The 24,613-nt window shown below is 43.2% G+C and overlaps 1 protein-coding gene across 7 annotated transcripts in view; it reads left to right on the forward strand.

The window, feature by feature from the left end:
• The window catches only part of LOC117953863 (zinc finger protein 521), a 90,566-nt gene that overhangs the window by 30,281 nt on the left and 35,672 nt on the right, over positions 1 to 24,613 (forward strand). For 4 of the 7 annotated variants that reach the window (XM_034887268.1, XM_034887267.1, XM_034887261.1 and 1 more), the window contains exons 4-6: positions 9,270 to 12,781; positions 12,892 to 12,976; positions 13,341 to 13,373. In XM_034887268.1, coding sequence (XP_034743159.1) covers positions 9,626 to 12,781; positions 12,892 to 12,976; positions 13,341 to 13,373 — 3,274 coding nt within the window. In that variant the 5' untranslated portion in view covers positions 9,270 to 9,625. The remainder of the gene's footprint in view (positions 1 to 9,269; positions 12,782 to 12,891; positions 12,977 to 13,340; positions 13,374 to 24,613) is intronic. The other 3 variants (XM_034887263.1, XM_034887264.1, XM_034887265.1) reach the window with 3 other exon arrangements.

The raw sequence follows: 24,613 nt of genomic DNA on the forward strand, positions 1-24,613 counted from the left end.
TGTCAGCATGCAAACTTTAAGCAAAAACAATTCAGGGAGAAGTTTTTCTCAACTGATAAATAGATAAACAGGAATAAATCAATGTGAAGTGATGAATGAATAAGTAAAATGCCCTGTAGTCATTTGTCTGGTTGTATTCAGGCCTCATATTCCAGCCCTGCAAATGAAGATGAGGGTGAGGGCAGCGAAGGAAATGCTTTATTCCGTAAAGCATGTGCATGTTTGTGTGCGTGTGTCGGTGTTTTCATAACACTTAGTAGAATTAAGATATGATGATGAGCTGCCTGGATACCCGCAGAAAACAATAGAAGGGGAAACAAAGCAAACCTCTAAATCTGTCTGCCATTTGCGCTCACATACTGTACACACATGTCATGAGTATTCTGGCACAGTTACTGGGCCAGGGAAGTGCTGGTCTGGGGCCTGGCCCATTCTCTAGAGACAACCCCCCGCCTCCTCCCTCTCCGCCCCCTCCCCCCGTCCCCCTTCCTGTGCAGTCTGTGGACACAGTCTGAGGCGACAAGGTTGCACAACAGCTCGCAAAACCTCCACTTTACAAACTCGAAAATCTGTTAAAGAAGAAAAAAAAATTAGGAGGACTGTGATAATTGTGTCGAGGGGGAAATAGATCAGACGAATTAGGGGAAGAAAATCTTGCCGTGGCTTTGTTACTTTGCTGGTGGTTCATTTCAACATTGATCCACCCATCCATCTGTCATCCTTTTCCTATGCTTCTTCTTCAACTCTTCATTTCATTCTCTCTTTCTTCCCCCTTTCTTGGATTTGAGAGTGGAGGAGCCTTCTGGCTTTAACAGAGAGGGGATGAAGATGTTTATTCATCTGGAGGGTATTAGAGCCATGATTAAGGAGAGGAGGGAGTAGCGAGGCTGGTGCGACGTCTGCATCGGTTGTTCATGGGCCGCCTGCGGGAATCTGGCCAACACACCAGGAAAACAAGAAATGAAGAATGAAAAAAAAAACTTGTAGTGAAATTCAATTCTCTCGGGAAAGAAGAGAAGTTTAAACTTGAGCCGTCTCGCTCACTCTTTCATTCTCAGTCTCACTCCCTGTTCTCGCAGCTAAGCTAATTATTAATGAATGCGGTTTCTGTTGAACCTTGGAGAGGTGTCAGCATTGCAGTCACTGAGGGTTAGGAAATCTTGACATTTAAGACAGGGATGCATGAAAATACATCGTCTTGCTTGAGTTGATGCTTGTTTTTCTCCCCTCCCGCTCTCCTCTCCAAGATGCATGTTTTCTTCTCCCTCTTGGGCTGTCTCCAGTTGTTTTACCACTGACAAGCTGGGATGACATTAAGGAGATATCAAATAGAGCCACAGTGTATTAATCAGGAGGACCAAAGGTCAAGGGTGAAGAGGCATGGTCAGCCTTTTCTGATAAATGCTAATGCTAAAGCTAACACATGAATCTCGGGTTGTTTATTCATATGCAAGTGACTTTTGTCGTCCTCTGTAGAAAAGAAAAAAAGAGGTGTGGATTTAAGGCTTTTTAAGGGCATTTGGCAGACTAACTGCCATTTTTAAAATATATTCCCAGTGTACTGAAACGTAGAGCCAAGTGTCTGAAGTTATCCTTAAAAAGTGAAACAATTTGAAGTTGAAGTCTAGCCCTAGTTTTATGGGTCACTATGAGGTAGTTTGATTAAAAAAAATTAGACCCTATTTTCCGAATTCAATGTGTGCTGTGCGTGTTTTTAAGTAATGGATAGCACCTCTTGAAACTTGCAGAGCAAACCCTATTTTAATGAAGCAACCATACAGTAACTCAGCATATTTCTGTGCGCACAACATTTTTTTCTTCTCCAAGCCGATCACATAAATCAAATTTCCGTGAGTAACTAAGTGTCGGGGAAAATAAAATAGCATCCAAGTAAACTCTTGCGCAGTGAAGACATATTAATAAAGTCGTTGCATAGTAAAGCACAGTGCTGCAGCATCACAGTGGCTGGCTGACTGACTGACTGGCTGGCTAGCTGACTGTCCACTGGGTGCTGCGCCTGGTCTGCTGCAGTGTTGAGGGAGCAACACACACACACACACACACACACACGCTCCCCTGCTGATTAAAGCCCAGCCCAGCCCAGTCCCGCCTGGCCCAGCACTCCCTTAGAGCCAGTGCAGTGAGGCAGGCGGTGAAGGGGCATGCTGGGGGACAGATTGCCATCCTCCTTTCTCCCCCTGGGAGGCACACTGTGGCTGCTGGTCCAGCCAAGACCTGGGGAACAGCCTCCTTCCTGTTTGTGCTGTAGCCTACCTGAAGTGGTGAACTGTCCTTCCTCTCCACAACACCTGCAACTCAGTTCTACAGGAGATGACACCATAACTTCCTCACCACAAACTGCTCCACCTACATCCCAAACACGACCTCTTGCCATATTTCATCGCTGCACAGTTCGGCACAGGTCGAATCGCTCATCGCTAAAGCTCGATACGCCTGCTTGTTATTAACCTGAGTGAATACTGCATGACATACTGACCATTTCCGTTGTTCCATGTTACTAATTTAGTTTTGCCACAGTGATATGCAATTAAATTAAATGCACTTATAATGTAAAAACACTATATGCAGCGTCACAGAGGTAATTACATGCATGCTGTGAAGTGTATTTTGGGCCCAGTGTGATTCACTTTTAATATTTCAAACACTTCAAATGCAGACATCTGAATTAGCCCTCCCCGAGCCCACGTACTGCCCCCCAAATTCACCTTACCTGAATAATGGTGTAATTAAATGTCTCCCTTTACTTTGAAAGCAAGCAGGAAAATAAAACCCTCTTGACAGTTCTTGTTAACCCAGTCTCTGTGACTTTGCCCTGCCCTGATTTAACACTTGTTTTTCTTACAAAGAAATACACAACAAACAGCATGCTGGGCCAAACTTAGCTACAGAAGAAAACCTTGTGTTTTTATGTTAAGCATTTGTCCATTGAAAGGTTGATAATATTTCTAAAACAACTCAGTAAAATATATTATTAACAGCAACTTTAAATCCCTATTCTTTTGTTATCTAGTTTGCTTGTGTTGCTGGCCTCAGTGACCTCAATGTAATAGTATGCAGTTGTTATGGAGGATAAGAAATGATTTACGCGGCAGTAAGTCATCTCTGGCACGCTTTCAGAGTTCAAACACTGCAGTTATGGATTGTTACATGATGCAGATTTTCACAGACAAAAATGAGGCATATTCTGCCCAAAGCATAAGCCTTTTCTGTCATTTCAGAGGCCTGGCAATATTCCAAGAAACATTATTATTGATTGTCATCATTAGTATTGATTTCAGTTTGTCCATGTTGGTGGAAAGACATCAGTGTAGCAGGGACACATCTCTGTGATAAGTAATGGAATTCCACTTTTCATTGTGTCTCACTATCATGGAAAGAAAAAGCCCAGTAAAGGATGAGTGGCCGCCCTACTTTCCTCCTCTGGCCTTCCATTTGTCTAACTTTCCTGGGACGCCACTTGGGGCACTGTGATTTCTGGGACAGTGACCAAGTGCTCCTGTCTGAGCTGGGGGACGTGGGTAATGTGGACAAAGTAGTTGACAGTTTGCCGCTTCCCTATGGTTGAGAGACAGAGCCATGAGGGCCAAAATAATGGACACGCAGACCACAGAGTCAGGACAGCGCTTGATGTTCCAGCTCTTTGTGTTAGGCCCAGTGTGAAAAATATCCCCATTGACTGCAGTTTTGGGGGGGATGTGCATTTCTCCTCCAACTTTTTACGTGGAAATATGCTGTGTACATGATGTTAGGCCAGAGCAACTCGCTGCTAAGTCACTGATGAAACCCCGGGAAGTGAATTCTTATGTTATCTACTGTTTTGCTACCTTGTTTGGTAAAAGATAGCAGCCTTGTTCGCTGCTCCTCTCAGTCGTCTACAACCCCTCCTTCTCATCCTGTAGCATAGTGGATTTGATTGATCTGTAGCAACGGGGTGGGAGGGACTTGACATTTCTCAGTGATGTGTAAAAAACATATTGTGTTTGCTGAGAAAAAAAAGGGGGATAAGAGGGAGACAGGCTGAGTATACACACCATGTACACACACACACACACGCATAGACAATACTTGTATCTGAGGTTGGGTGTCTCATTGTAAATAGCAGCTCCTCTACCAGTGCGTATTTGTGTGTGTTAATCAGCTGCATGGTGCAAAAAGTCATGTCTAGCCACCTGGCACTTTAGTTGACAGCTACTGGGAATTATCAGTGTTTCATTCTGACTGGATTTGATGTCTTAAAACAGGGATGTAGAAGGACTACTGTGAGTAAAGCCCAGCCCTGGGCCTCCTCCAACAGCTCTGTGTCCTCTAAGCTCTCAGTCCTGAATCAACTGAGTGATTCGTTCATCTGACTGGAATTAGTCCCGAAAAAAAATCAACCACCGCTCTCTGTCTCAGTCAAGAAGATTGGAGGCTTAGCTAATGTAAAAAATTATCTCACCACCTCCTCTATTAGATCTTAAGTGGTTGTGTCACAAACAGGGCCGTACATGATAGTGTGTTGTTCAGACACACATTGCTATTTGGGCATCAGAACGGGAAAAGTGTTGAGATGACACATGCATTGTCTCATGGGAGAGGCTCACTACTTTTCCCAGTAACTGTAAAAAGATCCCCTCTCTGAATATGAAGTAGGGTCATAGTGTTACATCAGACAAGTTGTCAGCTTTTTGTTTATTCATTGAATCCCCAATTCCCAATGTGCCACAAATACACTCACACAAACACATCTCTTATGACAACCACTACGTACAGATCTCTAGTACAACGCACAAGAAGATGAGGTTTGGCTGCTGTAAACACGGCCATGCTTTGCTTCACTAGAATGGCTTTTGAACAAAGTCAAGCTTGCTATAGAAGTGGCAGATGACTGATAGCAAAAACACTTTTCTGATAAGATAAGGTCCTGGACCTGGATAAGAGTTTGGCTTTCCATAGAAGAGGTGTACTCTGCTGCTGTTAGCTAGTGATAAGCCATCTTGAACTGCCTCCAGGACCTCGGACACGAAAATGTCCGGACGCCAGCTGTGAGTTGTTTCCAAAACCATGGTCCCTGAAAGGTTTGAGGAGGGGTTAAAACAGTAATATCCTGAATGCCTGTTTAGTAAGCATTATGTTTAAGAGTGAGCTTTGGGCCAAACCTGCTAACAAATGTCAAATTATCTGATTAAAAAATGGAAGTAGGTAAGTTGTTATTCAAAAATTACTTTATTTATGTATGTAATTATTGCACTTTATGGGTTACAAAGTGCTTCACAACCCAAAACCAAAACAGGACAACCTGTTTTCATCAAACTGAAATAGAAACTTCACAGCATATCTTTAAAATCTATAGTTTTACACTAAATCAACGCGCTGGCGGTTGTAAAAAGATTTCACAACATTTAAAAATGGGCAGACAGGTGGGTCTGAGTATGAGGGTAAAAATACTTTTGCTTCAGATTTGTATGGTATTTCAGCAAAAAGTCATTAATGTTAAAGTCATGTAAGCATGTTTAAGGACTTTCTTACTTCCATCAAATTAGCCCCAATATGTTTAATATGATAATTAATTACACCTCTTTTTAGTCTGGAATGTATACATTATAGGAAACAAAAGTGTGAAGAAAGAGCGCTGAAAATGTTATGTTGTTGTTTCTGATCCTGCACTCAGCTCACACTATGAGTGCCTGTCTACAATAATTAAATTGGAAAAATTGTTTTCAAACTATGCGTATTATTCAGCACTTAAAATTTACAGACAACATTTTCCACCATATGTATTATAGTCCAAAGGGAAGCAGTGTCATCAGGAAAATTAATGACTTACGCTCTTAAAAATATATTCATATATCTTGCTAAACCTCAAATAGGCTCCATTAATTTAATAAATCAAAACTTTCTAACGGGGTTTTAAAAGCTGTGCCGCTGTGTACAGAAATGGAAAACTTACCTGTTCCCAGCATTAAGGAGCTTGTTTGAACAGGAGTATTTACTCTGGGAAAGGGTGCTATAAATGAACATAGAGGAAATGGTGCACAAAGAGCAGTTCAGACTGGCTTAGAGGAAACTGAGACCTGTGTGTGAAGGGGGAATTTTTAGTGGTTACTTACAGAAAAAGACCCCCCCACACACACAGACTAATTTGTATAAAGCTGTTTCAAGTATCTTTATTAACCTTACATATATGGATTTAATGAACTTGACTAGGCTAAGCTTTTGGTCTTTATTTCTTAAAAAAGTGTTTATGCACTGCTGCTTAAGGCTAAATTTATAGTAAATATGGCTATGATGACATTTTATGCCATCCCCTTTAGGAGCTCTCCAAATTAGGTTGTTTTGTTCCATAAAAAATACATTTAAAAGGGAAAGAGGGAGGGGGTAGGGACAGAACTCCCAGAGAGGGACAGGCCTTAAGATGGAGGTCTTCCTCCCAGGACGTGACAGGCTGTTGGCTGGAGGATGCTCAGGAAGGCCTTGGCAGACCAACAAAGACAGCCCTTCAGCTGCAGGGTGTAGTTTTTCAGGCCCCAGCATCCCCTTTGGCAGCAGCACAGAGAGTGCTGGCGTGCACAGGCCCCCGGCCCGAGAGACAGGGAAGTAAGGCCCGCTCTTTTATTTACTCAGGCTGCTGCTGAGGCCTGGGCATTTCTTGTCTGGGTGAAGAAGGAAAAAAACAAGTCTCTCTTTCTGTTTCCTCTTGAGGTCTCCTGAGGAAAATTGCTCTTTCATCTACAGTTGTTCACACACTTGTTTCGGCCATTGCGCTTGTATGTGTGTATTCTATGTGTACATGTGTGTCTGCACATCTATATGTTTGTTGAGCATTTGTTCACTGTGAGTGAGTGTGCAGGGTGTGCACTCATGCTCTCTTGTGTGTATATTACCGAGTGTGTCTGTGTGAGAGTAAAAACTGTAGTAAGTCTGACCATGAGGGTCAATTGTACCTAAAACTTAGTTTTAGGTCTGAATGCTCAAAAACAATGTTGTTTTTTCATGCGTTTTGATGGCCAATAGAGTAAGACAAAGGACTAAGCAACTGCTGAAACTTCTGAGTTTTTGGTCCAGCACACATATACAACATATTTTAGTCAAATTGATGATATCTTGAATAGTACAACAGGTGCAATTCAGTTACAAAATAATTACATTATTAGTACGCTGTAATTGTAAAATGGTATTATTTAATACCATATAATTTAATACACAGCAACTTCAGTTATATTTCACAATCCTAATATTAACATAGCTATTTGCCCAATGTTTGCAACGCCCACATGTCCCCCACAGACAGGGCTTTGTGTTTATATGTTATTGTAGCTGAGGCACTAAATAAATAATATACATCAAGTAAACAAACCTAAAAATTTGAATGATGTTGTCCTGACAGCTTAGTAATGTCTTAAGGGCAAATACACTCTCATTTAAAACAGTAGAATTTAATTTAGCCTTGTATACATGCCCATTTATTTGTTTGTTTTATATGATTGTCTTCAAGCCAATATGTTTGACTGTAAGGCATTGACTGGGGTCATCCTTCTTGCACTGTCTTCTTCTCCTATACCCTGGGAGGCAGTGTGAGTGAGGGCAGATCCGCCCCCTCTGTGGAGGAGGGCATAGCACTGAGTCACCCATCCTCCCTCAAACCAGAGAGAGAGAAAACATTGAGACATGTATGAGAGATAAAGCGAGTAAATCGGGCAAGGTTTGCTTCTTGAGTTAGATGTGTGTGCAGAGTGGGCGCCTTGCCAGGGGTGGGAGGTTTCCGGGAGGGCCACGGTGTGGAGGTGGGCTCTCAATGTGCCGCTTTCAGCAGTTTGGAGGGGCAAGGGAATGGCCTCCGACCCCATCTGTTTCCTGAAGATAGGCCCTGATGGGGGTAAGTGCTCAGAGAGGGCATGATATCCTGACAAAGGGCAGATCTCCCAGCAAAACAACAGACTGGGGGAGAGAGAGAGAGAGAGAGAGAGAGAGAGAGACTTAGATTTGTCAGCTGAAGGAGAGTACAGAGGTTGGATCCTGAAAAGAGTTTGTGCTTTTCCTTCGTCCCTCTCATAAATCTTTGCAGTTTCCTCTTGTTTTTCCCATTCCAAGTTTTGGCCTTTTGACACAATTTTTTTTCTGAAGGGGTTGGGATTACTTTGTTTTTTTTAGGTAAGGAAGTTCACAGCACTTAGAATTCGGCAGCGGGAAGAAGTGGTCTGTAACCTTTTGAACTTGTGGAAAGTGGTGTTCTGTGTTTTCCATTCATATCACTGTGCAGTGAACCAGGGGAATGGAATGTCGGCAAAGAAGCGATTTGAAAAGGGACACATTAAAGTTATTGTAAAAGAAATGGGTGTTGCATTGTCAGTAGACTGGTGTTCACCGGTCATTCTCTGCACCTGCTTGTCCTTGAGTGAGTTGGTTAGCCACTCGGTTGTCTTCCCCTATCCGTTTCCCCTTTCCCCTTTTTGCCCTCCTCTGCATCAGCACAAGGCACATTCATTCATCCTGTATCAGTTGCCTCACGGCTTAGCACAGACCACACAGACAAATATGATAATAACGCATATTCTATAATCCGATATATATTGACTGATGTTCTTAAAAGACCATGTTTCATGAAAATCATCTGTTTTGCAGTGGATGCTTCCTAAAGGCTATGCATAGCATGGTCTAAATTGCACACTTAATCTTCTCTTTCACCCTTTAAAACAGCTTTTCCCAGATTTTTTCCCCTTGTCTTAAGGTCATTTCAAGGGCTCTTATTTTTCAAATATGTTCTAGTAATCGTTCAGGAATAATAGAATTGTTCTAATTTACCTCATGCCGGGCTTACATTCTAAAGTACACTCATTGTCTTGTGTTAGCTTTAAATGTCAAAGAGATTGTGTTTTGAGTCACAGTGGGCTAAGCCATTACATGGCCTCATACAAGGTTAATTGTAGTAAAAGTATTTCCACTTATTCTCTTCTCTAATTATACTTTAAATTGCATATTTAAGTGTAACTTTCTAGATAACACCTAAGGAGAGGTATTATTTCCACTGAAGAAAAAATTGTCTAAGTTGCAAAGAATTCTAAATGTATTCGCCAAAACCGTATCATTACTACGACAAATAACACCACGGTGGCCCACCTTTTCTATTCAAAAGAGTGAAACTAATGTGTTGAAGTCTTACAAAACACCTCTCTTGCTTACTCTGTCATTCTCTCCCCATCTTATTCCTATTGACTTACCACTGATTCCCTCTTTTCTTTTTTTGTCCCTCTTTCTGTTTTATTCTTCAGACGGTGGTGATCTTGAGGATGACCCATCATGTTCTTGGCCAGCATCATCTCCCTCCAGTAAGGATCAGACTTCTCCAGGACACTGCGAGGACTATGATTTTGGGGAGGATGAAGGGGGCCCTGGCCTGCCATACCCATGCCAGTTCTGTGACAAGTCCTTTAGCCGCTTAAGCTTCCTCAAGCGTCACGAACAGAGCCACGGTGATAAACTACCTTTCAGTTGTACCTTTTGCAGTCGCTTGTTTAAACATAAGCGCAGTCGAGATCGGCACGTGAAGCTACACACCGGTGATAAGAAGTACCACTGCGGAGAGTGTGACTCTGCCTTTTCCCGCAGTGATCACCTCAAAATCCACATGAAAACGCACGCCTCTAACAAACCCCACAAGTGCCCTGTGTGCCGCCGAGGATTCCTTTCCTCCAGCTCTCTCCACGGCCACATGCAAGTACACGAAAGGGGCAAAGACGGCAGCAGCTCAAGTCTATCTAGATCTGATGAATGGAAGCTGAAAGAAACTCGCAAATGCAGTCGTTGTGAAGAGGGCTTTGATGTTCCAGAGGAGCTCCAGAGGCACATCGCCGAGTGCCACCCTGAGTGCTCTCCATCAGAGGATGGCGGCCTGGGTGCCACCCTGCAGTGCATTTACTGCCATGAGCCCTTCAGTGACGAGGGTACCCTGCTGACTCACATTGACCAGGCCCACAGTCGAGACAGGAAGGGCCACACCTGTGCTATCTGCTCTGAGCACTTTCTGTCTGTTGAGGACCTCTATGCTCACATGGACATCCACCAACTCCCTGAATCTAGTAACCATAGCAACAGCCCTTCTTTGCTGACTGTGGGCTACACCTCTGTCTCTAGCACCACCCCTGACTCCAACATCTCTGTTGACAGCTCCACAATGGTGGAGACAGCTCCACCTGTGCCCAAGACAAGGGGGAGGAGAAAGAGGGCTGCTCAAAACACCTCAGACATGGGAGGACGTGCCCCCAAACAGCCTAAGGTCTCCTACAGTTGCATCTACTGCAACAAGCAAGTATTCTCCAGTTTAGCTGTGCTTCAGATTCACCTGCGAACCATGCATCTGGACAAGCCAGAGCAGGCTCATACTTGCCAGTTTTGTTTGGAGGTTCTGCCATCTTTATTAAATCTAAATGAGCATCTTAAGCAGGTCCACAATGCAGAAGACCATGCTGCCCTGTTGGTCAGCTTGCCTGATGCCCTCCTTCAGTGTAACTTCTGCCCTGAGGTATTGAGTGACCTCAACGCACTCCAAGAACACATTCGCTGCTCCCACGGCTTTCCTAGTCCTGTTGCAAAGGAGAGCAATGCCTTCTTCTGCCCCCAATGCTTCATGGGGTTCTTGACAGAGGCTACTTTGGAGGAGCATGTTCGTCAGACTCACTGTGATGGGGGAAGCCTGCGCTTTGACTCTCCTCTGGCTGTAACACCCAAGGAGTCTATAGTAGAGGTTTACTCCTGTTCGTATTGCACCAATTCCCCCATATTCAACAGTGTTCTGAAGCTCAACAAGCACATCAAGGAAAATCACAAGAACATTCCACTGGCACTGAACTACATTAACAATGGAAAGAAATCCCTGCGCACTCTCAGCCCCTCTTCTCCAATATCTGTGGAACACACCATGTTGAAACAAGGTGGCTCAGCCTCACGCACTACCAGTGAGTTCATATGTAACCAGTGTGGAGCCAAGTATACCAGTCTAGACCTTTTCCAGACTCACCTAAAAACTCATCTGGATGGCCTGCAGCCTCAACTCACCTGCCCACAGTGCAACAAAGAGTTCCCCAACCAAGAGTCCCTGCTAAAGCATGTGACAATTCACTTTACTATTACTTCCACTTATTACATCTGTGAGAGCTGTGACAAGCAGTTCACTTCAGTGGATGACCTGCAGAAGCACCTACTTGACATGCATACCTTTGTTTTCTTTCGTTGCACTCTGTGTCAGGAGGTGTTTGACTCAAAGGTGTCTACCCAGCTTCACCTGGCTGTAAAGCACAGCAATGAGAAAAAGGTGTATCGCTGCACCTCCTGCAACTGGGACTTCAGGCATGAGACTGACCTACAGCTACATGTCAAACACAGCCATCTGGAAAATCAGGGTCGTGCCCACCGCTGCATTTTTTGTGGGGAGTCCTTTGGCACAGAGGTGGAGCTGCAGTGCCACATCACCACCCATAGCAAGAAGTATAACTGTCGCTTCTGCAGTAAGGCCTTCCATGCCATTATCCTTTTAGAAAAGCATTTGAGGGAGAAACACTGTGTGTTTGAGGGAAAGGCACAGAACTGTGGTGCAAATGGCTCTACTGTAAGTGGTGGGGAAGGCCAACCTAAAGAAGATGCTGAGCTACATGGTCTGCTGACTAACAGTCATGGTACAGGGGCAGCAGTTGGACCTGCGGTGGAGTCTCATAACAGCCATGATGGAAGCGAGGAAGAGGTGGACACTGCAGACCCCATGTTTGGCTGTGACATCTGTGGGGCATCTTACACCATGGACTCACTCCTCACTAACCACCAGTTGAGGGACCACAATATACGCCCTGGTGAGAGTGCCATGATGAAAAGGAAAGCTGACATGATCAAGGGCAACCACAAGTGCAATGTTTGCTCCCGCACCTTCTTCTCTGATGCTGGGCTGAGGGAACATATGCAGACCCACCTTGGACCTGTCAAACACTATATGTGCCCCATCTGTGGGGAGCGCTTCCCTTCCTTGCTCACCCTGACTGAGCACAAGGTCACCCATAGCAAAAGTCTGGACACAGGCAGCTGTCGCATTTGTAAGATGCCACTGCATAGTGAGGAGGACTTCCTGGAGCATTGCCAGATGCACCCTGACCTAAGGAACTCCCTGACAGGTTTCCGCTGTGTTGTGTGCATGCAGACTGTCACCTCTACATTGGAACTCAAGATCCATGGTACCTTCCACATGCAAAAGACTGGGACAATGTCCGGCAACCACCAACCCATGGGCCGCAGCAATATAATTTCTCATAATCAACAGCAACAACATATCCAAAAGCCTTTCAAGTGCGCCTCCTGCCTGAAAGATTTTCGGTCTAAACAAGACCTGGTAAAGCTGGACATCAACGGACTGCCTTACGGACTCTGTGCATCCTGTGTGACAGTAGCTGGCTCCAAGAGCTCCAGTCCAACAGTAAACGGAGGAAGGCAACAGCAGCATCATGGCGGAGCCACCACTCCAGCAACAACTACAGCCGCATGGATCCAGGGGGAGAGTCTTAGCCCTGGAGAGGGGAAAGGCAAAGCTGTCTCTTCTTCATCTTCATCCTCTTCAACATCCTCATCAACCGCTGCCAAGACACGATGCTCTAGCTGTAATGTGAAGTTTGAGTCTGAAGCAGAGTTGCAAAACCATGTCCAGACAGTGCATCGGGAACAGGCTGGGGACAGCAACAGCGGGCAGCTCAAGACCCCCCAGATGTCCCCCATGCCCAGAGCCAGTCCCTCACAAACTGAAGAGGTATTGTTAATTAGTGTGGTATTAAATGGGGTTGAATAGTTCCTGTGGAATATAATTCTTTGTCTAAAATGTATTATAATAATCCCTTTCCTCTTGGTCTTATTTTCCAGAAGAAGACATACCAGTGCATCAAATGTCAGATGGTGTTCTACAGTGAATGGGACATCCAAGTCCATGTGGCCAATCACATGCTGGGTAGGAGATGTCTCTTTTTGTTTCATTTATTATGGTCTCTGTTGCATTTCTGGAACAAAGTCATAAAAACAAGGCTTGTTGTGTAATATCTATGTAAATTATGTTTTTTTTCTACACTTTAGCATACATTTGATCAATGTGGCTTTTAGATGTGCGATTCAAATGTTAAAGGGAATGATTTTCTGTGATCCTCATCGACACATTTGCAAATCATTAAGGGAATTTCACAAAATTTCACAACTAGTATTTGATCATTTTAAATAAATTCCAGGCACAATCTTTTTTATACTTTTTAAAAAGGTGAATCACATACAAAGGACTGATGTGATATATGTAATAAAATATTTGACCCTGTCTCATTCAGGCTCACAAGTATCTGGATCACATCACCAAATAGGTGGAATTATTTTAATATTTTGACCATCAACTGCATCCCCAGTGTTGTGCATTTATAAACCCATCATATTCATTTCCCCATGCATGTGAATGGTAAAATATAGTACGTGTGCATGCTTGTGGAGCAGAATCTATCCACTTCAAACCACTCTGTATGGAGGTAGTTTGAAGTAGTGGAAATATACTGATTTTTGAAATATTAAAATACCAAAACAGATTTTATTCAAACTAAAAATTCAAATATTATTCAATAGTTTTTGAAAAATCTCCACATTGCTACTGTACATTATTTTGTTTGTTTGTTTATTGTGCCTCCTCCCTTAAGTAGTCTGTTCTGATGACTGAGATCTGAATACAATACTTTGATGCTCTCTGCATTAATGACGTCAAATAAACTGAAAAAATGGATATTTGACTTTATTACCCTATGTAACAAAAAATCTATTCCAAATTTCTCATTTTCTTTCACAAGATTTGTAAAGAAAGAGTGCTGGTGTAAGACTAAGCTCCACATTTTCAAAATGTCTTTACTTTTAGTTGTCATTTGTATGCAGGCAGAATAATTTGTAGAGAACAGACAATTGGAAAACAGGTTGTCTTGCCTGCAGTAAGTAGGCTTCTGAATTCCGGTCTCACGTTCCTTTATTCATTCATTTATTCAGCTCGTTTGGCGGCTCTTTCATTACACTGCATTATCTGTTGTCTTCAGTGGGAGAGAGACTCATTGATCTGGAACCAAACCGCCTCTCTGTTTGGGACACGCTTCTAGGCGCAGGTGAATTTAAACACGGTGGGCAATTCTATCAGGACCGGTAGGCAATTCTATCAGGGACCCACTGTTTGTGCATAAACAATCAGAAGCATGTGATTTGTGATTTTGATGCTTCGGTGTATTTGCAAAGGAGAGAGACGAGCTGAGAGTGTGTAGGTGTGTATTTTGTATTCATCTTTGCGATCTGCTCACCCACTATTCTACTGGGGGTGCCTAATACAGTACCATGCCAGCATTAGTCCTTTTTCTCGCAAAGGCAGGCACGGAGCACACTGGGAGGGTAGAAAACAAACCCCCCTACTGGTTATTTTATGTCTGTCAGCCGCACAAGCACATAGTTTCCCCATAACAGTGGAATTCAGACAGCTTAAGATAACAGGAGGATAGGTGATTGGGTTATTGTCTGATGTCTTTCTTCTCTGATATGCCATTGCTTTGTATTCAACATGATCACAGGTTTCATCAGACTTCTCAAAAGGGTTTCTGTTAGATGCATTTTTTTTATGATTTCTAAAATATGGAGAAAACTAAACTCATTCTAATGAAATATCCGTAGGAATATGAAGCTGTCAAAACTGACTGCATTTGTAAAACCAACAAACAAATATGAAAGCAAATTTTAAAACGAAAACATATATAAATGAAGAGGTATATATATAAATATGTATATACAGTATATATTTACAGTATACAGGTTTGGAAGAATTGGTCTCTTTTAATGTAGAATGGGGTTAAATTCAATCCAGCCTGTAATCACTGCAAAGCCAATTTGGGCCAAAAACAGAAGAAAAAAAAATACTCATTTGGAAAAGCTCTAAATACCTTATCTACTGAAAAGGGGACACTTTCTCCTTTTAATGGCCATCTGCACAGGAGAGGGGAAACAGGGGGCTGGGGTCATCTCCGCTCAGCTGTCAGCGTTATTAGCGTAGGTAATGGAGCAGACGCTGGATTCATAGGGGTGTTGTTTTCATGCATGCCCCGCTCCATGGTGTCAGTTCACACTGATAACTCTATATATAGTGATGTGCCGTGACATAACCATAGTGCTAAGTGTATGGAACAACAAAACCTGAGCCTGTCTCACCCAGACAAGTCCATATTAGCTGCCTTTGTAATGCAATAGTCTCCTTAAAGCAAATGCACTCAGCCTCCACCCTCACCTCGGTGGTGCTCGTGACTGCCTCTTCTGTACTTCTGCCAGCACATTTTGATGCACGGATATTACACTCAGACGATGAGGGTCCTGTTTGAGACATAAAGCGCAGCTCAGATGCCCAGCTATTCAACATTTACTATGATAATAGAAGTAAATGAAAGAGAAGGAGGTGGCCATGGGTGCAGAGGGGTGTGTTGCAGACCAGCCCAAGCCAAGCCTGTGAACGGCCCCACGTGTTTTAAGATGGAGGCCGCAGCCTGCTAGGGCCCAGATGGATCAGTACACATTTGCTGTACAGCTGGTCGCTCTGTTTGGGGACCTGGTGTGATACTCCTATGGAGAAAAAAATGATATCGCCACCATCCAAGGAGCAATTTAATAGCAGGCCAGAAGACAGCTGGCCACTCTTTAGTTTAGAGTTTTTTTGGCATGGCTCACTTACAGAATTGAGGGTGTCCGATTTTTCTCTAGAGACACACAGATTTATACAGCTTTCAGCTGCTGCAGTCACTATCAAACCTTTTATTTATATTTTTCTTTCAGATTAGAAAACAAATCTGTCATGCAGTTCAACTTGCCATCCTGATTTGTAGTAATTGCATTGGAAATAAAATATTTAAATCACAGTTCGTCCACAAAGTGTTTTTTAAGAGGACCTTTGAAGGTCTTTCATTGACACAAAAGCCTGTTTGGTTTTATCAGCATGCCATCATGCCACCCCATTGCTTCACTTTGACCCCTCTGTAAACTATGACATTTGGAGCCTCATGGGGGGCTCGTTTGGCCCATTTATCGCACTTTTCAAATGTCCCTGTGTGGATTTTCAGAGCCCTGACATGTTTTGAAGTGTGGGCTCTGTCTTAAAGGGTTTTAAAGGGTGAAAAGGGTTTTAGCTTTCCTGTTAAATCTGTTTTCAATCCAATTCTCATCTCACTCCTGTCCATTCCAAGCAGCTATTGCCAAGGTGGCAGTGCTCAGAAGGACAATTGTAAACAAACAAACCCAACCACATTCCAGAAAAGTGTTTTGGGGTCACCTCTACGGATTTTTTGGGTTGGTGACAGCAGTGAGCTTGAAGCCAAGTAAGGGAGGAGCCTTCTCTCACAGAGAGAAGTCGGTGGCCTGGTCGGCCCAGGCAGAGGGGGGCACTGGAGGGGTGGAAAGGTTCGGGGGCGGAAAGGGAAAGGCACATTTGCTGTACAGCTGGCCGCTCTGTGTGAAGCAGGCACTGTGGGCCGTTACAGAGCTGGAGAGGAGAGCGAGTGAGAGGCCTTTAGCTCTCCTCTAGTTTCTCCTCCTCCTCTCTGTTCTCCCTTTCTTCTTTCCCCCCCTCTCTCAGTCCACTATGGCTCCATTTTCCTCTGCCGCTGCCTCAGTAGCTTTCACATTTTCACATTTATCGTGCTCCAACCTGGCAAAACAGACTGTTTTGGCTGTCAGTGGGGAAACAGACAGGAGGCACACTGTAACAGTATTTGAAGCTGGAAGGCTTGTTTTGTTTCTTGCTAAAGGCCACAAATTATCCTTGACACATATCCTCTTGTCTTGGGCCCCTAGAGCAACTTGGCCAGTGTATGTTGATTACATGGTCTCCATCACTGTCTCTGCCCTGGTGGCAACACATTTACTACTCTATTAAGTGATTTTTTTCTCTTGTTGCATAAACAGAATTTGGTATTTTCCTTCTTTGTTTTTTTTCCAATGATCCTCTTTGATTGGGTATGTCTTGATGTTCCCTTAGTTTCTGGGACTCATACATAGATCACACACACATGTAATCTGCTAACAAACATGGCCAAACACTCCTGGTTTGACTCCTAGGGGGCTGGATAAGAGTCAGAACTCAATAGAAAACACAGCACAGGAACAGGATCAATCTTATGAAATAAATAAGAGAACAGGCTTGGACCAGCTAGTGGAAACAAAGGAATCCATGCGTGCCATATACTGAGTGTGATATCTGCCTGCTTTTATTAATTGGTGATTAATAGTGCCTCTCTATTCGTTAGCGCAGTCACCTCCCGTGCAGCCAAGTGTGTTGCTGCTAATATGCAATTACGCGCACCTTACTGCTCGTTACATTACACTTCTCCCTAACTAATGTGGCCTCCATGAGGAGAATAGAAAACAGAGTGAGCTGCAAAAAAAAAAAAAGAGAGCTATCAATAAGATTCTCACATGCACTGTGTTACCTACACCTCTCCGGATGGAAAACAAAAAAAGAAGTTTTGTACAAAGTTCTCAATGTAACCAGGAGACTGCATTAAAAGTTGTACAGCGTTGCAGAAACTGGTTTGCTCTTCCTGGGGTTTTTGTTGTAAAGCAGGGGTAATTGACATCACCATGGGGATGCTCTGTTGCTAGGCCAGACAAGCTCAGGCTGATGTGGTCCTTATCTATTGATTTTCCTGACATTTCCCCACACTCCACAGACTAGGCCAACATGTGAGAAAATATCTGATGCTCTCAGTTCATACAGCCTGTTTGTACAAACTCTGAGCGGACACTTGCCGCCCCTTACTGCATTGCAATTGGTAGGTTGATGTCACCATGGTGATGTTGGGGGGAAATTCTTCTCTGTGATTGGTTGAGCTAATTGAACTAATCATTTTATGCTTTAGAATGATTACCTCACCACATGTAACACGCTAGATACAATGTTACAGATTTGCACGAATCCTACATTTTGTCTTTGAATTTAAAGATATCATTTAATTAAGGAATCACTGGTGTACTTTTTGAAACCTCCTATGCAAGTCTAGTCAGGGACTCGGGCGACCTGAATAAAGGTAGGCTCTTCCTTTGCTTCTGGCTATGTTTTATTGATATACAGGAGGGATGTCTCCTTTAGAGTGTTAATGCCAACCCTTGTTCTAAAGTGAAGCCCATAAATACTGGATGATCAGAATTAACCTCTGCATTACTCCACTTCCCTATGGTCTCTGAGAAGTCACCAAGGCCGTAGGTGCATGCACACCCCTGGTCTGATGTGGTTGCTTAGCAGTCTGACTGGAGGGGGTGCTTATGGGAGAAGTGCAAACAGACAGTCCTGCCTTAGTAAAGGTCAGAGCTGCAACCTACACCTCTCAATTCCCAGCTTGGCCCTGATGGGACCAGGGTTCCGAGCGTGCCTAGAGATGCCTGTGGTAAGGGAGAATTACAGGGAGAGTGAAGTGGTGCACTGCTGCTGAAGTGCATTGCTTTTAGAAGTTGTCAGCACCAATAGACGTGTGACAGATTTGATCTAACTTTGTGTAGTGGCTCGTACTTAGTTTGTTTTTGGAATGACATGCATGCTGGGTTGCCAGTAGCTATCATATGCTGCATAATAGGAAAGAAACTTGTTAAGTACGCTTCATAGGTGTAGAGAGGTTTGTTTTAGAATACAAACAGACTCCAAAAGAGCACACCAAAAAGTTTTAGCTTTCTTTATGGTGCCCATCGGTGGTTTTACAAAGTACCATGTAACGAATTACTATCCTCATCGAACTTGGCTGTATGAATGGCAGACAGGGGAAGAGAGGGGAGGGGGATAGGGTTCTGAAAGGCCCCCCAGCGTCAAAGCCTTAATAATCATGTGAGCAGCGCTGGACTTCATTACCCTCCTGTTCGACAGGCCGAGTGCCAGCCTGGATTGCTGGCTGGCTGTGGCAAGGTCAACGGCGGAGGAAAAACCAGTTACTGTGTTACTCTGGAGCGGAATGGAGAGGGGCGGCCATCTGTCAGCTCAGGCCTGCCATACCCGCAGAGCAAATGGACACGGGCGGCCAGAGGAGAGGCCACAGACACCCATAGAGCTAAACCCAGTGAGCATAACACCGAGGCATGGACACAGATCCAGCCAAAGAGATGAGCCTTGGTACTACTAAAACACATATATACACACACATAGCGGAGAAGATAAGGCTATCTCCAAGAAATTTGGCAGCAAGTTGTGTGTGTTTATGCATGTTTGTTTTTAGTGTCAGCGCACTATTGGGCCCCTACTGTTTTAAGTCCAGATGGCAAAACATTTGATAAAAAGTTGATAAAAGTTTTGCTGTGCTTGCCAACGGTAAATGTTTTAATCATAGTGTTCCCTTATGGAGACAAACACCTTGTGAATCTAAGTGCAGAAAATATTATCATTGCCTTTGGATCACATTTCTCATTTCAACTGGGACCACAGGCAAGTTAAAGCAACAAAATAAAAACGCTGCCATTACTCTCGCTCTCTCTCTCTGTCTCTCTCTCTCTGTCTCTCTCTCTCTCTCTCTCTCTCTCTCTATATATATACATATATATATATATACACACACACACACTCAGATGTCTTCCATACCAGACTCTAGTTTTAGTGTTTCACCTTGCTGGTTGTTTGTCGGCGTCTGAGTCGCACTCTGTGAGTAGGACCTTTACGATGCCCTCTGGCCAAAGTGGAAGAACCCTGTGGAATGTTCCAAAGCTCTCTAATAGGTTTCAGGTGCTGCGGGCCACCGGCCAGCCCCCCGCCATCACCCCACTCTGTGTGTCTTGTGTGATAGGACTCCCTGCTCAACAGTCAAAGCACCGGCATTTCTCCTCTAAAAGAGAGGGCCGAGCTGCTACAAAATGGATAGCCATCGTTGTTTACTGTAAAATCTTTGGTCATCTTTGCTATAGTCCATTGTTATTTACTCTTTCATTGGTTCAATTAGAGCCGTGTGCATCACCTCTGACTGATTTGTTAGTATTTAAACAGTTTCTCTTACACATATGGTTGAAGTTCAGGCAGAAATGCAATTTGCATTTCTTCCGTCCCACAACTCAGCACAGCTGAAGTTCCTCCTTGTTTTCCCTCCTGCACCAAGAGTACCGACCCCCCGGCTTGAACGTCAACATGCTCCGGAAAACAGGGAGATGGTCCTGGGCGATTCACCCCCCCCACACACACTTTAATGGAAATCACACAGGAACTTCCTGGATGAAAGCATTATTAGTTATTAAGGTTTAATGTTGATATCAGTGCTTGCATGTTTACTGGAGTGCATGGTGCTGCTAATGTGGAATTGTCTGAGAGATGCAGATTTAGTAAGGAATTAGTGTACACCCAGGATTTAATTAAGGGGATCTATTTCCATCTTGTTAGAAAGAGATAATGTGAATACTGCATGCATCATAGGTTACCATATTAAATGCTGCTTCCTGTAACAGCCTTATATTAACTAGTAGTAGTAGTGCTTTTAGATTATAGAAAGTAAACAACAATCTATATTTGTATCTTTAAGACCGCTTAAAACATGTAGGCTCTCACTATATACATGAGTCATTTTTAAATTTGAAATAATATGTTGTATTTTTGTGTGTCTCTTAATGTTCAGACACAGTGATAAAAACCCACCAGACATTCATTAGAAATAAAATCGTCACACTTCCATTTTTTCATCTGTCTCGTTCCATTTCCAGCTCAACAGTGGAGTGCGAACACTGAAGCGACATGGCCTCTTTGTCTCTCCATTTGTCCCTCTGCTGCCTAGAGACGCAAACCTTAAGCTACTCACTCTCTGATTAATCTTTAACATTTATAATTACTAATTAAGTTAGTAAGAGACTTTTAATGTAGTCTTCTTTCAATGGGGAGCGGTGAGGACAACAGATCATTAGCTTCAATAATGAACGTGGATGAGACACATAATGGCCTATGATAGGTGAATACTGACAGTTATAACAAATGAGACGAGTATGTGGGAAATGCTGTTCATGGATTCAAAGGCACAGGGACACAAGGAGGTGACTTACTCCAGTAACTCCAGAAAGGCCTTAAAATATGAGATAGTTTGTACTAATTAAAACATATATCTGTAATACAGTCAAGTCCATATTAGCATTCAGTATGTATAATGAATATCTTTAGTGGTAATTGTGTCAACTCAAGTTTCAAGTACAAATTTTATTTATTCATTCACTTTGGTTTCATTGAGTTTTTGGCTTCCCTAGTGTCTTCGGTGTATCTCATTATCACATTATTACATTAGTGTCTGCATTATACTGGTGGCTGTAAGTTGCTGCCCATTAAAAGAGTCATTTCATCTCCGTTTTTTTACCTTAACGACGATGCTACTCTGGCACATTCCGTGAGCTTTCCCACTTTGGGGAAGGTGCTTATGCCATAATGATTATTATCATTAAGAAGATATTAATGTGCTTAGTGTTTGCGACCCAGCTGCTCATCATGGCCTGAGCTCCCTGCCGGGGAGTGTAAGTGAGTTGCTGCCAAAACGGACAGTGCACGTAGGCCACCGCCCACCTGTCCAGAGGTTTCAGGGTCAGTGGAGGGCACACCCACCTACCTCCCTGCCCTCTGCTGAACTGGAGGAGGGTTGGCTCAAAACATAAAATTGGAGTAGATAAATTGTGTTGTGTGGGATGATGATAAAAATGCGCTACTGAGTGATTTCAAGTGATTTCACCCCAGATTGTAGCTTCCTCATACGTAATGTCAACATACATATTAATTATAGTTATGTTACTCTGCTGTGAGGGGAAATGTGTCTTTTCCCTGCAGACATAAATGCCACGTAATTATTCATTGAATTTCCATCTTGCTATTATGTCGGACTATTCTGGCAAGAGAAAGACTTTTTTTGCATAAAATCAGAGTTTTTTTTTAATGAGTTGTTTAGTTGTCTTAATTGTTTGAATCAAAAAGAAACAAACTTCTTCACCTTTATTATATTCAAAAGAGGTACAATGCCAGGATGTTGTGTGATGAAGCCTCACACACACACACACACACACACAGACACGCACATGCGCACACACCCACGCACACACACACGCACACACACACACACACACACACACACACACACACACACAGATAGATGTTGTGGGGCTCAAGGCAGCCTGGCTCTGATTCCTCCAGTCTCTCAGTTTCAAATTGCTGCTTCATTAGGACTTGGAAAAGAAACCCATGGTTACATTTAATCAAACAAATCGGTATGGCAGACCCACATAATCAATCACAATCCTTATCCAATATGCTACATTCTGTAACTACCAAGCTGGCTTGGAGAAAAGTCAATTATGGCCCCTCTCTTTGCTCCTCTGACGGGGTTGCTGTGGTATTATACTGTTTCTGCAGTTGTTTTCGTTATGCAAACATAGACTGTGTGCATCTTATACACAGCCTGTTCCTGTTCATACAGTCATGTCATAGTTTTCCTTTTTATACTGCTAGTTCTTGTATGATACACAGACTGGGGGTTTGTTGTAGAGTATGATGTGCCATATCTGGAATAATCAAATTAACTATTAATGTTTTTTGCTCTCCAACCAACACTTACGTTACACTGTGGGCTGCAGTCAGCGATCTTGTTCATATTTCATATGTTTTGTGTCCATATGGCTCTGTTCTCACTGTCTCTCGTTTGCAGTTCTACTTTCTCACCCCATATTCATGAATACATGTATATGAATGCAAACATGCATACACACACGCCCACATACAAAAACTGTAAACATGATCACATACTGTATACACACTCATCACTGAACCCATCAATGTTTTTTCTCCTATGTTCGTCTTGTGAGTTCTCTCTACCTTTTCATTTGGACGCTCAGTCTTGCGCACTATCAGCACACTCCATGTAATACACACAGGCAAGTAAAACACACACAAGCACACACACACAAGGTAGCTAGGTTGGTGGGGGCCATGGCTGCAGCTCCTCTGCGCAGTCCCAGAGTGGCTCCCGGGGCTCGGCTGCCAGTTGTTTGCCAGCGTCTCCGGGTGGAATTCATTCAAATTAAAGCGGTGGAATGAGGCCCGAGTCCCAGAATGCCTCGTCCCTCTCCTTCATCAGCATTCCGCCGATGAGAGTAATTAAAGCAGAAATTAATTCTGCTGTAAGCAGAGGAGCCACAGAATAACTGATATTAGAGGCTGGATGATGAATGCTTGGCATCAAGGGGGGTCTCAGGGGAGGAAGGGGAAATTCACAGATCTCTTTTTCTTTCTTTATTTCTCTCTTTCTTTCTTTATTTCGTACTTTATTTCTTTTTCAATCGTTCCACTTTGCCTCTCTTTTTCTCTTTTTGCCCGCTCCTGTGTTTTTATTCCTTTGGTTTATGTTGTCTACATTTCTCACGTCTATGCGTTTCTCTCTGCTTACGTACAATTTGCCCCTTCCCATCTTTACATTTCTTTCATTATATGTAGCACCGTTTGTCCTTCTGCGACACCTAAAGATTGCCACTGAGAGCCGAAGCCATTGGTTTCAAGCATGACTGAAGACATCGTCACTAAGCCTCCTCTGCTCAGTAACAGTATTTCACATTCTGTCAGCACTGGTGCTCTCATTTTCAGTCAACAGGCATATTAGAGTGTACTGATGCTGCAAATGCAAGCGTTTTGTTGTTCGTCAGCGGAGGCCAAAATGGAGATTGCTTTTCAGGTTAATTTTAGGGCTCACTATTGTGAAGAAAATATAAATCAATGTAACTGTTAATCAGAATGTGAGCAACCATAGAAATATACAATTATTGAATTAGACCATGTTTATAGGGTGGCTTGGAGCTAAACTCTGTGTGTTATATTCAACACAAACTGTCTTTTTACTCAGGCTGAGTTTGAGATTGAACCTTGGAGCTCTCCAGATGATGTGATATTCTACCCAGGATGATTCAATGATCCCCCATGTCCCCTGGCACTTTATTTTTGGAATAGCACATCTTTAGCAAGAGCAGTCACAAGACTGTAAGACAAACAACTGAACTCATGAAACACTGAGGGTGGATGAGGCTGTCAGTGAGACTGTTTCCTCTCTTAGAATCAAATGGAATTGAACAAAGGTTAGCTCTTTGGGGCTTTATGGTAATGTGATATACGATGCTGCCATGGAATTTGCCAACGCGTGTCTTAGCACTGTCTGACTCCAAGGATGTAGTGAATGGTAATTACGCTGACCTCTGCCCCTCCCTCTCTTATTCTGCCCTCTGGGTAAAAAGCCCGAGGAGGTAATAAACAATAGATAGATTTGTCTTGTTTGTATTGCAGCTGCCCCACTCCTAATGACACGCGAGATTGGCCTCTATTTTGAAAACAATACATGCCAAGATCTGCAGGTAGTTGTATTGTATTTTTAATTGGTTTGTGCTAGAATATCTCAATCAGATGTAAATGAATGGAAACTCAACCTAAGAGGTTCTGACTGTTATTAAGAATTTAGCAGGCTGGCGTGGAGTTGAAACACAGAATGAATGATTAGAAACCATAAAGGGCCCAAATATAGAGGAGATGCGAACTGTAGACAGGGCTCTAAACCAACCCCAAACCTGTTGATAAAGCCAG

Source organism: Etheostoma cragini, chromosome 12, assembly GCF_013103735.1.
Source record: "Etheostoma cragini isolate CJK2018 chromosome 12, CSU_Ecrag_1.0, whole genome shotgun sequence".
Lineage (NCBI taxonomy): Eukaryota > Metazoa > Chordata > Actinopteri > Perciformes > Percidae > Etheostoma > Etheostoma cragini.